At 37.1% G+C, this 18,262-nt stretch overlaps 1 protein-coding gene across 1 annotated transcript in view; it reads left to right on the top strand.

The window, feature by feature from the left end:
• The first annotated feature begins 228 nt into the window (after positions 1–228).
• Positions 229–18,262, top strand: part of LOC119728514 (venom phosphodiesterase 2-like) — a 29,590-nt gene continuing 11,556 nt past the window's right edge. The window contains exons 1-15 of the mRNA XM_038200785.1: positions 229–364; positions 6,997–7,068; positions 7,360–7,395; positions 7,613–7,684; positions 8,641–8,679; positions 8,945–9,179; positions 9,313–9,370; positions 10,257–10,348; positions 11,037–11,116; positions 11,658–11,777; positions 12,915–12,990; positions 14,185–14,218; positions 15,153–15,218; positions 15,957–16,029; positions 16,938–17,090. Coding sequence (XP_038056713.1) covers positions 7,006–7,068; positions 7,360–7,395; positions 7,613–7,684; positions 8,641–8,679; positions 8,945–9,179; positions 9,313–9,370; positions 10,257–10,348; positions 11,037–11,116; positions 11,658–11,777; positions 12,915–12,990; positions 14,185–14,218; positions 15,153–15,218; positions 15,957–16,029; positions 16,938–17,090 — 1,197 coding nt within the window. The 5' untranslated portion in view covers positions 229–364; positions 6,997–7,005. The remainder of the gene's footprint in view (positions 365–6,996; positions 7,069–7,359; positions 7,396–7,612; positions 7,685–8,640; positions 8,680–8,944; positions 9,180–9,312; positions 9,371–10,256; positions 10,349–11,036; positions 11,117–11,657; positions 11,778–12,914; positions 12,991–14,184; positions 14,219–15,152; positions 15,219–15,956; positions 16,030–16,937; positions 17,091–18,262) is intronic.

Below are 18,262 nucleotides of genomic sequence, written 5' to 3'. Positions count from 1 at the left end.
TGGCATTAAAGGTCTAAATTCCATGCATCCACCTTTCAAGTGTGTGCAACTTCATATAGGCACAGATTATAACTACACTTGATCATTAAGTGTTACTTGAGAGTTTTTAACAGGGTGTAGGTTTATACCAAGAACTTTGTTGATTTACTAGATATTTCAGATAAACCAAACAATATCATGAAGTGTTGTCCCTGGCCGGCAGTGCGGTACACTTTGACCGTGGCGATATCTTTCCACCTTGTCCCAGTGTCTATTTACATGCATTTCAACGCCCTTTTCACAATACAAACTTGAACTGCATTATATAGGCATTGACATAGGGGAAGTAATCGTCACTTTGGAAAACAGCACTAGATCAGCTGAGGTAGGTGTATACCTTACTGTAGGAAAATCATCACAATTGTGAATATGATCTCATAGAAATTTACATGAATATAGTTGGAACTATAACAGACTTTCGGTGGAGTTTGTGTATACCTATTCATAAGATGGAATGTGCGTCGGGGTGATGTAAATTTAAAATTGGGTTTTGCCCTTCACCGACGTTACACACTGAATATATACAGCGTTTACACCTCGGTGAAGGGGAAAACCTAATATTACATTTTGTATACCTCTTTTTATCCATGGCTTTACACAATACAAATGTTGTGTAAATATGCAATTATGGTATTCAAATAACATTAATATTACTTCGAGTATTATTGCACATCCATAAATACCTAAGACAGTTTACCCATTCCTATTGGTCGAGAGCCTGTCACATGGCTGGTCTTAAACGGTTGATAAGGACTGGCTGGCTGGTCTTAAACACTGAAGTGTCACATTTTGACCTAATTGCTGTGTACACATGTTATATTCGTCCCATTTTGGAGTGCACTAGCCCAGTGTGGCACAGCTCTTTTAAGTGATAGCGTGCTGTTTGAATCATTATAGGTCATAGGTATGATTCTTACACTTTTGCACTCTGCAAAGTAGATCTGCCAACATTAAGTTGGTCGACAAATAACTAGGGTCCAGTAGATTCAGGGTCATGCTCCCACCTGCCAGGGTCAGTGTTTGCAGTAGGAATCTGAGAATTACCACCACTGCTGGTCTCCTAATACCAAAGTGCCGCACCCCCAGGTACAGCAGGCTTAAAACACACTCACCACAGCTGCCATTTGGGCGTCATCGTGCAGTACGTGCGACGCGCGCGCCAGTCTCCGTAAGGTAGTTATTTACTTCCTAACTCACGAGCTGGACATTCCTTTATATAGCTAGAAGGGTGTTTTGAAAAACTTGAAGTGAAATTGTTGAACAAAATTGTGGGAAATTTTAAAGTTTTGACTTGTTTTGACTTTTGTACCGAAAAATTTCGATTTTGTTTTTTACCGAAAAGGTTTTTATGAATGGGAATAACTATGCGCTTGGTTGGTATTAAACACTCTGTTTAAGACTGGTTGGAGTCTGGAGTGCTGATAATTACCATCACTGAATATCAGCATCCAGACTCCAACCGGTCTTAAACAGAGTGTTTAAAACCGGCCAGAGTGTTTAAAAGGTGTACTCTCCATGTTTTGGACGCAAAAAGTATTTTAAAAAACTTAAATCGCTAATCAAAAATATCAAAATTATGACTTTTGCAGTGAGGAAAAAATGGATCCAAACTATTGTTTCAAATGATGAATTTCAAAACTTTAACTATGTGGGTATGTATTTTGATATGTGCGTAATCAAAACAGTGGTTTTTTTCCAACTGGAAAAGAAGTGTTCAGAATAAAGTATCTTTTCATCGTAAAAAAAAATATCCTTTCCATTGGTCGTAAGAAGTGGGGTTGAAAAGATTGACTGACTTCATTTTGAAAATAGTTATTCCCTTATAAATTTTCTTCCTCTCTTACTAAACAAATCAATTAATATTCAACAAACTTAACGCAAACTTTTCCCACCAACTTTTGAAATGAGCAAGTTGCAAACTGTTCTCGTTTTTTGGAAGTATTCTACGTTACCACATGTAATACCATGATGATTTTCAGAGGAGCACTCTGTGCTGAGGGTTATACACAGTCCCGCACAGTCAACAATTTATTTGAACTTTAAACCGAAGTTGACGCTTTGCTTAAAAGGTATTTACTCAATATTGCCTACCTGCTTAGTAATTAACAATCAGACTTTGTAATGCCAAAGAAGATCTGATAAAAGCAGACCAGATCGACAGGGTTCACAGATTAAGTTATTTGTACCGTCTTGTACCATGACATGTCGACAAGATAGCTAAACCATGCCTGTATTTATTTAGCTTGGAGTATACCCTTCAGTCTATTAAGGTCATGTTTATATCACCACCTAAAACTGCCCTGCTCTGTTTGAATTTTTCGTAAATTCATCAGCGATAAATACAGTTTAACCCCATGTGTACCGGAAGCGGTCATGGCCGCGGCCGCTAATCCTCATTGGAATGCAGTTGCCAGCTGTGGTATGCCGTGGCACACATCTAGTGGGTAGTTCCACAGCTGCTGCTTTTGTGCAGTCCCGCTACCACACAAAGGCTGTGCAGTCATGCGGACCACTTGATCTATGTGTGGAGGAATGTCCCCATTACACCCCGTCCTTAAGGGGTTAATAAAAAAACGAACAAGTTCCAAGACCCCAAAACACAGCCTTGAAAGAAATAACCAAGACAACACTTACAGTCCATCATTTGCAGCTATCGAAAAAGTAACTGATGCTATTATTGTTGAAAAGCATACCAGGTTTAAAGATAGTAATGGACTAAAATTCCCTGTGAAATTATTTTTTCTGGCAAGCTGTTAATTTTAATGTAATATAAAAATTGACATGATATAAAGTTGGATCCTTTTGATATCATGATTAAATTGGTTAGAGAATGCAAAAAAAAAATGGACAACGGCCAACATGGGGCTGGATAGCTCAGTTGGTAGAGCACTGGAACGGTAATCCAGAGGTCGCAGGTTCAAATCCATAACTAAAAACTTAGACCATTAGACTTTTTTCTGAATTTCCTGACCCGAACCCCAATTTAATATGCTGCCCCCATAAATTTTGTTATTTTTACTAATTGGACCACGAGCAATCGATCTAGCCTATTTTGCGACGATAACATGTTGCCTCTTAATAGGAGCTGAGGCATCAAGGAGACATTGAAATGTCTTCCTAATTCCACATGTCTCCCAAAGGTATAACTTTGACGCTAAAGTGTCTCCCAAATGGTATCATTTGTGATAGAAATAATAATAATAATAATAACACGATTTATAGAGCACGTTTTTACAAGATACAATGCGCGACTTTGGATGACTTCAGAAGAATAAGTTTACAGGGGTGCGTTTTGGCGGTCATAACCAAGAATTGGTTCGGTGGTTTCTTGTCTGTGAATTTCTTCGGCAATTTTGATTGGGTTAGAATTACACATGATCATGTAGTACTCAAATCCCCAAAACAATTAACCAAAGAGAAACCACCGAACCAATTCTTGGTTATGACCGCCAAAACGCACCCCAGAATTCATGGAGAGAACAGATCAGTTTTTAATCTACCCTTAAAGTTGTCAAGAGAACTGATGCTGTGTGATAAGGTATTCCAGCATCGGGAACCAGACATTGAAATGGCCCAGTTCCCTGCCCTTTTGAATGTACATGTTGAACTCTGTTGTCACTGGAGTGGAGGCCAATATTGGCTGGGTGCATTAAGGTTGAGTGATTTTATCCTATTATGTTATGAAATTCTTTGTGCATGAAAATTGAAAATGTAATTGTTGAAGGAGTGGAGAGGCAGTATTGGGTCGTGAACTTGTGACATTGTGATATAAGCGGCATTTTGTTGGAGTCGATCAGCATCATATTTTGTAAAGCCATTGAGGAGAGAGTTGCAATAATCAAGTCTGGAAAGTGCAAGTGCTTGGACAGCGGCGTGGCATGTGTTTGTGTCTATGTATTTATGAATCTTGGATATATACCTGTTGTGGTAATTGATAGACACCAGTGACACCACAAAGTAACACTCATGTACATACCAGTAAAAACTAGCAATCGCAGAAAACGCCATCTAAAGTTGAGCGCATTCTAAAACAACACTTTGCATCGAAACTGCAGAGTGTTTTCAGTTGGGTTTCTCGTTGTGGACACTTGATGTATTGAATTTATTAAATCTGCTGTTTTTCACCCATTTGTATATTAAATCAACAAGAAATAAGGTGAGTGTTAGTTCGTGAAACCGAAAAAGCTGCAAAACTATTAATTTTTGATTTCACGAAGTAGTACGCTTCAATGTATTACAACACTAGGTGAGTGCTCCTTCAGGTCAGCGCGCGCGCGCTCAAACAAGGAGAGTGTTTCTTCATGAAAACGTTTTTGCTCGCATTTGAGCAGAGTGCGCGCCATGCATTGCAATGGTAAATGGAACTTGAGTGTTACTTCGTGAAAACGAAAATTGTCACTTTTGCGCAAAAGTTGCCATGGATTATTAGCGTAATTATTAAAGTAAAGCTCTTGAAGCTTTGAAACTTCGTGCAATGGTAGGCCTTGATGGATAATGTTTAAAATGTAAAAAACTGAAAATTGAAAAAAATATGGTTTAACACGTGGAGTGTTACTTCGTGGTGTCGGTGACGATATGTTTGCTACGTGTTTTCTCATTGTCATGGAACTGTCGAAAACAGCACCCAAGTTTCGGACTGTCTGAGATGCTTTGATTGTTGTGTTACCTATCTGTAGAGTTATGTCGGTTAAGCATTTCTGATGATGAGAATATGCGGCAATGAAAAAATCAGTGTTATCCTCATTTAGCTTCAGTTAGTTTGTTTGTGATCATCCATCTTTTTAGAGGAACATGAGAAATATCGTTTTTGTGCAAATATGATGTGATAATATCTAAATGAATTTGTTTTTCTCAGAGTATGAGTGCACATTTAAAGGGACCATGAGGAGAATTTTTCTTAGGAACACATTTTGTGCAACTCTCTACTCCTCTTAAATGTATAAAAACTATTGGACATCCCTTTTTGGTTAATTTTATTGAAAGGTGCACTTCTTTAAACATTTAAAATGTTCCATTCTTTTTCAGACAACTAAGGCGCTTTTGCTGTGATGTAATTTTAGGAAGACACTGTTCAGTTTAGGGGTTTCCTGTTCAAATTGTGAACCTAGAAATTAGCTCATTAAAAACATTTGTGAGAAAAGTTTGATCATTGGCTTACTGCCATGTACTGACAAAACAATGAATCACCAAAGAAAAGAAAAATTATGTCTTTCAAATATCCAAACTTCTGGCAACTTTTTGTGCTCAAATAGCTGTAACATGGAGGTTTCTGCCTGAAATGACATCACACCTTTGCTCACGAATAAGGAAATTTGCATGAGCATAAAAACCAAAAAAGGCACTAAAATACCCTTAAAAATGGCAAAATGATAAATGAAAATAAGGTTGAATGGGACACAAAGGTATGTTTTTAAGGATTGCATTAAAAAAGTACATTGAAGTTGTACTGTTCTTGCTTTTGGTTTTCCATTAGCAGGTAAAAAAACATTGTAAAATGTTTTTCGTAATGAGAACATAGTTATATATGCCATTAATTTGCATCAGGCGTTAAACCGCAGGTAAGCAACTAGCATATATTGTTTTTCCCCTGTTTTCAAATCAAATAAGTTCATATTTAATAAACAAAACGAATGTAAACTTCTCCTTTCCGTTTTGAAAACAGAATTTGTAAAAACTGTTCTCCCTTTGGATATTCCAATAACAAGTATTTTTCAGATACCACATGTAATGGCACTCGTTTTGTTTTTATGCAGTATTATCTCTTTGTGTAGTAAGTCATAATCAGACTTTGTAATGCAAAGAAGTTCTGATAATAACAGACCAGATCGATAGGGTTCACAGATTAAGTTATTTGTACCGTCTTGTACCATGACATGTCCACAAGATAGCTAAACCATGCCTGTATTTATTTAGCTTGGAGTATTGACCCTTCAGTCAATTAAGGTCATGTTTATATCACCACCCAAAACTGCCCAGCACTGTGTGAACTTTTTGTAAATTCATCAGCGATAAATACAGTTGAATAAAAAAAAACTGAACAAGTCTGTGTTAAAAAAAACAACCAAAACAAAACCAAACCCAGCCATCAAAGAAATAACCAAGACAACACTTACAGTCCATCATTTGCAGCTATCCAAAAAGTAACTGATGAAATTATTGTTGAAAAGCATACCAGGTTTAAAGATAGTAATGGGACTAAAATTCCCTGTGAAATGATTCTTTCTGGCAAGCTGTCATTTTGAAGAAAAACAATGAAAGAAGGCCATTTCCTACAATGTGTCTAAATTTGCATGTTTGGAGATTTCAGTTAGTAGTTCGTTCTTAATTTTTCTTTAAATGGGTATGCGTAAGCATTGACACGGCGTACACTCACGCGCGGTTGCTATAATTTGTCGGTTGAGTGTGTGACATCGTGTAGCTGCAATCAACTGAATGAGAATGTCTCCCGGACTCTGATTTTGGGTCCAATTCAAAACATGACTGGGCAACTTATATGTTTTGAAATCAAGATCCCAGAATATTGTTTTCTCGGAATATACAGCATTCACTTAGCTAAAACTTCATCAGGTTAGTTGTTAAGCACCCTTTGTTAGATTTTGAGCGCGTTTGTTGCTTCAAATTAACATAATGCACAGATTACAATGATATACTCTACCTTGAAGGACAGATAAGATATTTCATGGAAACATTCCTTGAAATGATGAGTGGGAGTGTAAAGAAAAGAACTGGGAAAACTAAGTTGATTTTTGGAAAGAAGTCAAAGTATATGGCAAAAATATCAGGCCCACGAGTGTCATTTACACAGTAAATTAACTTATGATGGTCAAACATTCTCATTTGTTCATTTCACTTACTATCCATCTGCCTTCTTGAACTTGAAAACTTGAGAACTTGTTTGATCTTTTGTAAATGATCAGGAGTAGATTCAACTGGCCGTTACTTTTTTTCTGTCTTAAGCATATCACCATGTCGACCGAAAGGAAGCTTCAGTTTGACTTTGATGAACCGGAGGAAAAGACTATGTACAAGGTATTTAAAAATAAACAAATTAAAATAAATTGAATTCAAACCTGGAGACTGTTTGATGTTGTAATGAATTAGCAACTGGCAAAAAGAAAAAGAATCATTTGGAGTTGCCTTGGTGTAGACAAATAAAGAAATTCAATTACTTAAATTGATATGATAATTTTAATTTAATTTAATAAATTAAAATGATATAAACTGGGATCTTTTTGATATCATGATTAAATTTGTTAGGCCAAACAAAAAAAATGGTGTGTTTACGGTAACCCGACCAACCTGTAATTTATTTTTTGAAAGGATGAGCCGGAAGTGCATGGAAAAGAACTGGAAAAAGTAAGTTGATTTTTTGGAAAGAAGTCAAAGTATATGGCAAAAATATCAAGCCTGTGAGTGTCATGTACACAAAATCAACTTTATTATGATTGCCAACCATTTCCATTTGTTCTTTTCATTTACTATCCATGTACCTTCTTGAACTGAATAACTTTTTGATCTTTTGTAAATGATCAGGATTAGTTTCATCTGGCTGTTACCTTTTTTCTGTCTTAAGCATACCACCATGTCGACCGAAATGCAGCTTCAGTTTGACTATGCCGAAACGGAGGAAAGGACTATGTTCAAGGTATTTAAAAAATAAACAAATTAAAATAAATTGAATTCAAAACTGGAGACTGTTTGATGTAATGAATTAGCAACTGGCAAAACAGAAAAAGAATCATTTGGAGTTGCCTTGGTGTAGACAAATAAAGAAATTCAATTACTTAAAGCTAAAGTCCATCATTTGCAGCCATCCGAAAAAGTAACTGGCGTATTATTGTTGAAAAACATACTTGGTTGAAAGATACTAAGTGGAGTAAACTCCCTGTGAAATTATTCTTTCTGGGAAGCTGTCATTTTGAAGTAATCAACGAAAGAAGGCCTTTCCAACGGTGCGTCTTAAGACGCACTGTAGGAAAATTTAAATTAGTAGTTCGTTTTGTTATTCGGCGAAGTGCGCGCAAGCATTGGCATGACGCACACGTGTGCGCGGTTGCTTTAATTCGTCGGATCAGTGCGCGACATCGCATATAGCTGCAATTCAGAACAATTCAAAACATGATTCAGCAACTTTTGATTTGAAATTGAGATCCTAGAATGCTGTTTTTCTCAGAATATACAGCTGAAGCTGCGCTGAAACTTCATCAGGTTAGTTGTTCAGTATCTTTCATTAGATTTTGAACACTTTTGTTGCTTCAAACGAACAAAATGCACAAATTACAAATGATGGACTATATCTTTAAATTGATATGTTAATTTTAATTTAATTTAAAAATATTGACATGACATAAAGTTGGATCCTTTTGAAATCATGATTAAATTTGTCATAGAGAATGCAAAAAAATGGACAACTGCCAACATATGGCTGGATAGCTCAGTTGGTAGAGCACTGGAACGGCAATCCGGAGGTCGCAGGTTCAAACCCCACTCCAGTCAATTTCTTTGTCCAAGTTTTAAGAATAAAAAAGAAGAAAGAAAAGAATTATGTGGTGTTCCCCATGTTATGAAGTTAATTAAAATAATATTTCCCTTTAATTTCAGAAAGATGCAACCAAGACCTACATCATCTTTGGAGCAGTGGTAGGTACAGTTTTGTCTACGAGTTTTTCCCCCACTGATTGACGCCCATGCTAAATGCCATGCTATCACCGTGCCAAATTACAAAAAGTCAAGTTTGTTGAGTTTGGCACGGCAGAAGCACAGCGTCTAGAACGGGCCTAAGTGCTGCCCTCTGTTTTCCCTTCCTTTCTTCCCCCTCCCCCACCCCCTCTCCTCATAAGCCCTATCCCCCCTCCTCATTAGCCCTACTTATAAAGACTCTATTTTTCTTCTTTTCTGTATACAGGTGTTGATTATCATACTCTGTGGTTTAGGGATAGGAATAGGTGTTGGGTATGGCATCTGGAGTGAAAACACAGTCCCAAAACCAGCCCCTCAAGACCAGTCATCCCCGATGCCTACCACACCACCGAAAATGTCAACGGTTCTCAAACCTACAGGCAAACCAGGGACAACTGCAAAACCAAGGACTACTGCACAACCAAGGACTACTGCAAAACCAGGGACTACTGAAAAACCAGGTACCGACGTGATGTAGTTTATTAATCTGTTACTCCCTGCACCACCCGAACAGCAGTGTGTTCTAGCCATTCACGTTTTGATAAAAATTGATTAATTCAATAAGGCTCAGAATGTTCTATTGTTTGTACCCAGCGGAGCATTGGATTGACACACCATGTGTGACTGGATCGGATCCAATTTGCCCCCCTGGGTAAGTCTTCATCTTTAATTCTCACAATAAAAAGTAGAAAAACAAAATCTCTCTTAATATGACAAAAACATCCTAGTATCTAGGTTTGAAGTATGCACATCTCAAAGGGCAAAGTCAAAAGAAAGCAAAATATTGAAATGTAGGGTGAGTCAAAAAAAGGAAACCCAAATGGTGCCCCCTATTATTTTTATAAAGAAGTTCTGCATGTAGTGTTTTCCAGATCTAGAATATGACAAAGCTTTCATTTAGTGAAAGAATCATTGAAATCACTCATGTACTTTTCCAGTTATAAAGTTTTGAACACAAACACCGTTTTTTGACCTTGTCCACGAATCACATTTAAGGTAAGTGATATTTCAGTGAAACTGAAACCATGTCGTATCCTGAAAATGATATCAGAATAATCCCATAAGTCGCTGGGGTAGCCTCGTAGAAGGCAGGGCAAGACTAGAAACTCTTGACATTATAAAGCATGTTATTTTAACATTGGAAGCAGAAGATGTTTAAATAAAGGTAATGATAAGTACCAGTTATCATGGTTATGAGAGTGTTCTGATGCGTTTTTTTATATTAGTTTTCGTTTTGCTTGAAAATATCCCCTACCTTTATTGTTATCCGTGGACAAGGTAAAAAAAAAAGAGAATCGGCGTTTGTGTTCAAAATTCCATAACTGGAAAAGAACATGAGCCATTTGAATGATTCTTTCACTAAAAGAAAGCTTATTAATTGGGCTTTTATATCCTAGATTCGGAAAGTGCTGCATGCAGAGCTTCTTTTGGACAGCATTTGGATTTCCTTTTTTTGGGAGGACTCACTGTGTACTCTTCCCTTGGAGAAGAAAGCCAATTTAAGGATTGATCCATGTGGATTTGTTTTTCCTTTTCAGTGTCGACAGACCTCCGCTGATTCTAGTCTCCTTAGATGGCTTCCGAGCGGACTACCTCGGCAGGAAACTCACCAAGCACATCCAGAAACTCAGTAAGTCATCTCTTGCTTGTCCCATAATGAAAAGTTTGGGGCCCAAACGCGCAAAAGATCAATGCGTGTGTGAGACAGCTCCACAGCTTGCCCAATTGACCTTGCAATTTGCATACCACATGCAACACGCTGGCCACGTGCACTCACACAACTGACCTCTGCAAGAAATCCAGCCATTTGGGGAAAAAATGATCAGCGGTTTCTTAACCAATGAAATCGAGTCTTATATGAATGGAAAGAAAACTTCATCCTCTTTACAAAACCGCTACCCCCAGTGTGCTTTGACATTGGGTTCTTGAGATATGTTGAGATAAACAACCAAAGGTCTGTCACAAACGGTCATTTTCTGTTCCGCTCCATAGGCAATTGCCTCATACCCCTCATTTTCAATAAAAAAATGATCAGTGGTTTTTCTGCCTTTCCAAGCCAGACATAGATAGACTTAAAGCAAGAAGAATGAATTTTCATAATCTGCAACCCCCAGATTTGTGCGACCGTCCGTTCTGAAGATACAAGGAATTTAGTGTAAAAATCTTTGTGGTCATTTCCCCCACGTTAAAGCTTGTGTGGACATTTCCGGTTGAGCAGATGCGCGCTACTTTTCATTATGTGAGCAGGATATTTTACCTCAATAATAATCTGCGTCTCTTCTCATTGACTGTTACCTTTGTTGTGTTGTTAACTGCAGGTGATTGTGGGACTCACGCACCATACATGCTTCCATCTTTTCCTACGGTCACCTTTTCTAATCACTACACCATTGCAACGGTGAGTAGATTTTGCATTATAAAAAGCCAATAACTAATTAAACATGTATAGAGGGAACTTTAAAAAGATATTTTGTATGTCTGAAGACAAGATAATAGCAAAATATTGTCATTTTGTGCATTTCTTGTCAAATTTAGGAGCTAAAGATCACAAAAATGTAATATTTTACAGCATAAATGTTAAGGGGGGTACGCATAACCAGCCACATCGTTTGTTAAATGTTGACAAGTCAAAATCAAGTTCCTCAAAGCAGAATGAAAATACCTTACTGCAAGTTTCTTGGCCCTTGGGAATTATTTTAACTTGACACCCTGTGGTATTTATCAACTTCAAGACTGCAAAAAATAAATGATCATAATTTTCCAGGAAGCATTTTCTCTCAAAATCCGATCTAAATTATGTGTATTAACTAGACTTTTTATATAATTCACCACTGATTGTTATGATGTGGAAATGTACTATCCATGGCTTGTAAAACTCTGGGATGCCAGTCTTAACTGGTCGTAAGTTTTCTATGTTTGATTATTCAATTTGTTTGTAGGGTCTGTACCCAGAACACAACGGCCTGATTGCCAATTCAATGTATGATCCTGATATAAAAGCATCGTATTATATTGGAGGCTCTCAGACACGGAATAAGGCATGGTACTTTGGAGAACCAGTAAGTGATTTATCATTGATTTTAATCAATATTTATCTAAACGACATCATACCAACAAGAAATGACTTGAAATAAATGACAGCTTGACAAAATGTTTACTGAAATGAAACAAAATCTGAGAGCAGTCATAAAACCAAGCCATATTTCTCCGTTTTTTTTATTCTGTAAGATATGATCTCTTGAATGACTCATAGTATTGTTTGTTTTGTACGTAGCTGAATCCATCTCTTCTGAATTATTTTGGAATTTCGCTATAAGTCTAACGCTTAATTGTATTTAATTAAAGGTAGAGTACATCATTTGTCATTAGTGCATGTTTCATTTGAAGCAACAAAAAAGGCTCAAAATCTAAAGACGGGTGCTTAACAACTAACCTGATACATTTTCAGCTCAGTGAATGCTGTATGTTCCGAGAAACTAATTTTCTAGGATCTCGATTTTCAATTCAAAAGTTGCCAAGTCTTCGTTGAATTGCACCCAAATCAGCATCCGGGACACGTTCTGATTCAGCTTATTGCAGCTACGTGATGTCACGCATTGAACCAATGAATTATAGCAACTGCACGTGTGTGCGTCGTGTCAACGCTCATGGCTTCGCCAAATTAAAAATGAAATATTAACACAAATTTCCAAAGTAAAGACGCATCTTTGGAAATGACCTTTCTTTGTTTTCTTCACAATGACAGCATGCCAGAAAGAATCATTTCACAGGGAGTTTAGTGCCATTACTATCTTTAAACCAAGCATGCTTTTCAACAATAATTTTGACAGTTACTTTTTGGATAGCTGCAAATGATGTACTCTACCTTTAAGCCAGTTATTGTAATATTTGTAATTTTGCTGACACAAGAGGGCCAACCTAGCGTCTCTCTGTACCTACCTCACAGACCGACTGACTGACTCCCCGACTGACTGACTCCCCGTCACTCGTGAGCCGGGCGGTGCTGTTGTATAGGATTACACCGTAACACCAATGAATGGGCTAAATCCGGTCCATTGTGTAGACCAGATGCATGAAAAGACTTCCAGTGAATAACCATTCTCAATCAATTGAAGATCATTTTTTGTCTGCTCTGACTTAAATGTAGACCAGTTAGGAGCAGTTTTATTAGGCGTGCCTTGTCTTGTTTTGGTCAGATTTGGAACACAGCCAAGAAGAACGGTTTACGGACTGGTTGTTATTACTGGGTGGCATCTGATGTTGACATACAGGGTGAGTGAGCACTTGGAAATCCCTACTCTGCAAGTACTTCATAAAAGTTCACTTCTATGCCCGAACAAACTTTGAGTAGAAAATAGAAATGTTTCCGCAGTGAGAACTATTAAAAACTTGGATAAGAATAGTTTCTCCTGACGACAGGCAGAGCCGAAACGTTGAGTACCCTCTAGTTCTTTTCAGAACCACACATACTCACAAGAGATTTACCACATGGTGCTACCCCAAGCAACTTCTCTTGTAAAAATAGTTTTAAAAATGACAGACTTTGCATTTAAATTAATTTTTATTACCCACCTTGAACCAAATGATTTAATCAAGTTGAACCAAGTTTAGTTTCAGACAGGAATGTTTGACATATGGAAATTGGCTTGAAACTGAAATCATTCCAAATATCTGAAGCAGTCTGTGTTTTACATGTTCTGTAGTTCTCCATTGTTTCTGATCTTAATTCAACGGGTCCATGAAATGAATATTTCTTAGGAACACATTTTGTGCAACTTTCTACTCCTTGTAAATGTATGAAACATATTTGACATCCTTTTTCTGTTAATGTTATTGAAAAGTGTACTTCTTCAAACATTCAAAATTGTCCATTGTTTTTGGACAACTGTTGGCGCTGTTGCTGTGGTGTCATTTCAGGAAGACACTGTTCAGTTTAGGGGGGTTTTTTGTTCAAATTGTGAACCCCAAAGTTTGTTCATTGAAAAATTTGTGAGAAAGGTTTGCTCATTGGCTTACTGCCATGTATACTGACACAACAACGAAACATTACAAGAAAAGAAAATTTTCAACAGCAACATCCAAAATTCTGGCAACTTTTAGTGCTGAAACTAGTTTTGGGGTTTCTGCCTGACAATGACATCACACTTTTGCTTACAAATATAGAAATTTGCACGAGCAAATGGCAAAACGAAAATTGAAAATAGAGATATGTAGGACACAAAGGTGCATTTTCCACTGAGGATTGCATTAAATAAATTACATTGCATGGCCCTTTAAATCCTCAAATTAATTTGCCTTAGCAAAATCTAGAACAGATCCAAAAAGAGGTGTAGATAAAAGAGGTGTAGCTAAATTACTTCAGTATCATTCAAACAAAGCATTTCTTGCATTAAAATTTCACAGGCAATTTTGTATTGACCTTTTGCGGGTTTTTTTACTTCTTCTTTTTTGTCTTTTTATTCACAGATATGAGGCCTGACTATTTTTTCCTCTATGATGGGTAAGTAGAGCATTGAAAAGTATACACATCAAATATTGTCAGTGTTTTCACGAAGTGACAAAACCCTGGAAAATTGATATTTTTGGGACCCTGAGTTTTGCTGGCCATTTTATTACATTTGATGCAAAGAGCAATTTGACCAAGTTTCAATTGTTTACTTTCTTAATTATCGTAAACCAAGATTTGACAAAAAGCTTGAACTGTTTTTTGTTTTCACGAAGTGGCAAAAAGTCACCTTCAGCAGGGCCAGAGGGATCATGCATTGCTTTAAACGCGTCAAGATGGGACGCGTGCCCGCGAACGTCCGTGCGCTCCAGTGTCATATGATGCGTAAAAGTAACAATATCTCACAATGTTTTCATGTTTTCACGAAGTGACAAAGACTGTGTACTGAGAAATGGGGGAAAAAAATAGAGGCATCCGTGTATTTCTGTTTTCACAAAGTGTAAAAGAGTTTTTATTAATGAGTTTAATACTGTTTAATTAAGAGAGACTTTTAACAAACAACTTTTAATTAGCAAATTAGCAAAAAACAAAGCATCCATTATGGAGTACTTCAGTGTGACGTCATTTAGAACTGAGAAGCGTAGTGCAAACAAATGGAGTACGCGTACGTGTTGGTTCACCGGCGCTAATGTCTTTTACACACATAATCGTGCATGTGATGTATTCACTTTGGTACTATGTTTCACAGTAAAAACATTTTCCAAATCTATAGACAAACTGGTCGAAACTGTGTTTTGAAAAAAGGATTAACTCCAAATGTGATTATCTCAGGATGACCTTTTTGCAGGATACAGAGGCTTTTATTGCTTCATGAAAACACCGTCGATATATTGATTGAAACAATCAAGAGCTTGTAATGGTAGAATGGTGGAATCAAAAAATGAAATTATTTATTGTATGATTGATTAATTTATTTTTATCTTCCTAGTAATATCAACCCGGAGCAGAAAACAGACATCATTCGTGGCTGGTTGGAGCTTCCAACTGGAAAGAGGTAATGCTAAACTGCCCTCTCTCTCTGGCTGGCAAATTCCCTTCTTAATGTCAGATAGCCATGCTTTGACTGGAGGTGATTGACTTAGCAGCTATACCTACCAGCTACTTCTTTTGACTGTTGATAGAATTTGACTAGTCGCAGTGTTAAATGAATGTGATCTGATTGGGTTTTTTTTACTAGTCTGTATACAAAAGCATGGCAAGGTATGTATTATAATATAAAAGAAATCCTGGACTAATCATGAAGTGTATACTTCTGTAATTCCAAATAATTTTTAGTGTTATTCTTGTGTTTCTCAAAAGTATACAAATAAATTTTGATTGAGACTTAAAGGTTTACAAGGTAAACATGATCATTGAAAGGGAGGTTAGCAGTAACACCATGTGAATGATATCTCTTTGTGAGTTGTGTGGTTTTGAGAACCAGTTGGTTTAACTCGACGTTTCAAACAGTATGCTCTGCTCGTCATCAGGAGACTCCCGGACTCTTGCTGGTGTAGTAGTTGTAGTAGTGGATGCTAAATCAGTGGACAATTGAGGCGGGAGATTCTGCAACAGGATGCTTCGATGCCGACAAACATAGCATGTTGTTCCAAACGTCGAGTTAAACCAACTGGTTCTCAAAGCCACACAACTCACAAAGAGATTTCATTCACGTGGTGTTACTGCAAACCTCCATTTCGTTAAATAAATTTTGAATAAAAAAAAAAACTTTTCTGTTTGTCATTTTTTTCAGGCCTGATTTTATTACTCTGTATTACGATGAGCCAGATCATGAAGGGCACGACTTTGGACCTTACTCTGACGAGGTATGGTAGATTTAAGAAAGTAAATTTAATAAGAAAAAAATTACGATGGTAAATGGAAATTGATATTTGCATATTTAGCAGTAGTTTACGTTTAAACATGGGCAGAAAACCATATTATGTTAATTTATGCAAATGTTAATTTATGCAAATTTATGTAAATTTATGCAAATTATTGAAAAGGTTCACAAGGCGACTTCATGACAATAACCACCAAGGCATTTATTTATCAGAATAAATATTCATAGCACGTCTGTTTGGAAAACTTGCTCCGGTTTCTGAGCTCAGTGATTGATCGTGCTACTTTGTAGAACTTACAAGTCCTGTGTAAAACTTGTCAATTGAAGCCAGCACGTGCTATTTTATCTTCAACGGCATTTGTGTCCGTTGTTAACAGTTCCCCGGTCCTTGGGCAGCAAAACAAAAGGTATTATACCAGGTCTGAATAAATCCTCGTCATCTCATTGGTAGGTCGTTGATCACATGTCATTAAATTAATTGATCCAACCCACGGCCCAGCTGCACCGTTATAATAGAAGTTCTATTCTACGGTGCATAGAACTTTCATTGCACGGTCACACTATTGATGGCTATGACCAATCAGATGACAAGGATTTATTCAGGTGTTGCATAAAACAAATAGGCCTGATGAATGTTTCAAATTTGTGCAATGGAAAGAATAATATCATTCGGTGACACATGGAATGTTCCATTCGCCTCATGGAATGGAACATTCCATCTGGCACCTCATGAAATTATTCTTACCATTGCACTCATAAGCATTCATTAGTTGTGTACCATTGTGCCTGCCCGACACCCCAATATATTGTTAAATCCTATTTGAGTTTTAATATTTCAGAAATATCAATTGGCTCATTCGTCCCATCATTCATCACCTTTTATTCCAACAGGTAAACGACAAACTTGAAGTCGTCGACAAGTACATCGCTGATCTCATGGATGCATTACTTGTAACCAACATGCATAAGTGTGCAAATGTCATGATTCTTGCTGATCACGGCATGGCAAACAGAAGCTGTGAAAATTACATCAAATTGGGTGCTGTAAGTAATAACTTTGGAAAATTGTAGAAAATGGCACCTCAGAGAGACGTTTCCATAGGGTTGTGCAAGTCTCCGTATAAGGAGTTGTTTACGACAACTCATGAGAGGCAAATACCATAACATAGCCAGAGGGTGTTTAAAAAACATGAAGAAAACTTGTTGGACTAGTTTAATGACCCCTAACCACAATTTTCCCTTATCCTACCCTCATGAATTTAGGTATATTCATGTTTTGTACCATGAGCAAGCGATCTAGCATATTTGTGACATAAAATTTTGCCTCTAAATAGGAGTTGTGACATTAGGGAGACATTGAAATGTCTCCTTAATGTCCGGTGTCTCCCCTAAGATATAACTATCTCCATTAGGATACATTAACATGAATTCTATTTGCTGTTTCTACTAAATTGAACTTATTTCTGTTTCTTTCTTCATTCATTCAAATACTTTATTTTGTTACTGACATAAATAGTTGTCATTACTTGCAATTCAATTTAAAAATGGACTAAAATGGGAAAGAAGCATAATTTAACTGTGGTTATTGTGAAGAAAATCTTTTACCTTTTTTCCTCTTTAGTTTCAAAGTTCTCTACAGAAATGGAGTTTTTCTCCAAACAACCAAATTTTGGGACCTTTTTGTTTTACGGAAAGCATAGCTATCCTACACAGTATTTATTTTCTCTTTCTGAACACATTCTGCCGTCATAAAACAGTCATAAGTTTATTTAGTTGGCTGCAATCGCAAGTGAAAAACTAACTTTAACTTTTGTTCATAACTGAATTACAAACAAAGTCTTTGGTTCAAAGAATATTTAAGTTTTTTAAGTTGAACAGAGAAATTGACCGGAGTTGGGTTTGAACTGCAACCTGGGGATTGCTGTTCCAGTGCTCAACCAAATGAGCTTTCCAGCCCAATATCGGCGGTTCCCCATTTTGTCAATGTCTTTGTTCAAGGGGCGCTATTCAGAAGCCTGTATATGCCATGTAGCCAGGCAAAGTCACGATGCTAGCAACATTAGCAATGCTGCAGACCCAAGAAATAGCAAACAGGGATCACTCAGAGAGGATACAGCTTTTTACTATCTGTGAACAAGGCTATTGATAAGTTAGCGAACTGCCAACATAGGCAGTGGATAGCTCAGTTGCTAGAGTTGTCGGTTGGAACGGCAATC

This window comes from Patiria miniata, unplaced genomic scaffold, assembly GCF_015706575.1.
Source record: "Patiria miniata isolate m_02_andy unplaced genomic scaffold, ASM1570657v1 HiC_scaffold_20, whole genome shotgun sequence".
Classification (NCBI taxonomy): Eukaryota; Metazoa; Echinodermata; class Asteroidea; order Valvatida; family Asterinidae; genus Patiria; species Patiria miniata.
Note: the sequence above shows the minus strand (reverse complement) of the source record. Positions and strands in the feature narration are given on the sequence as shown.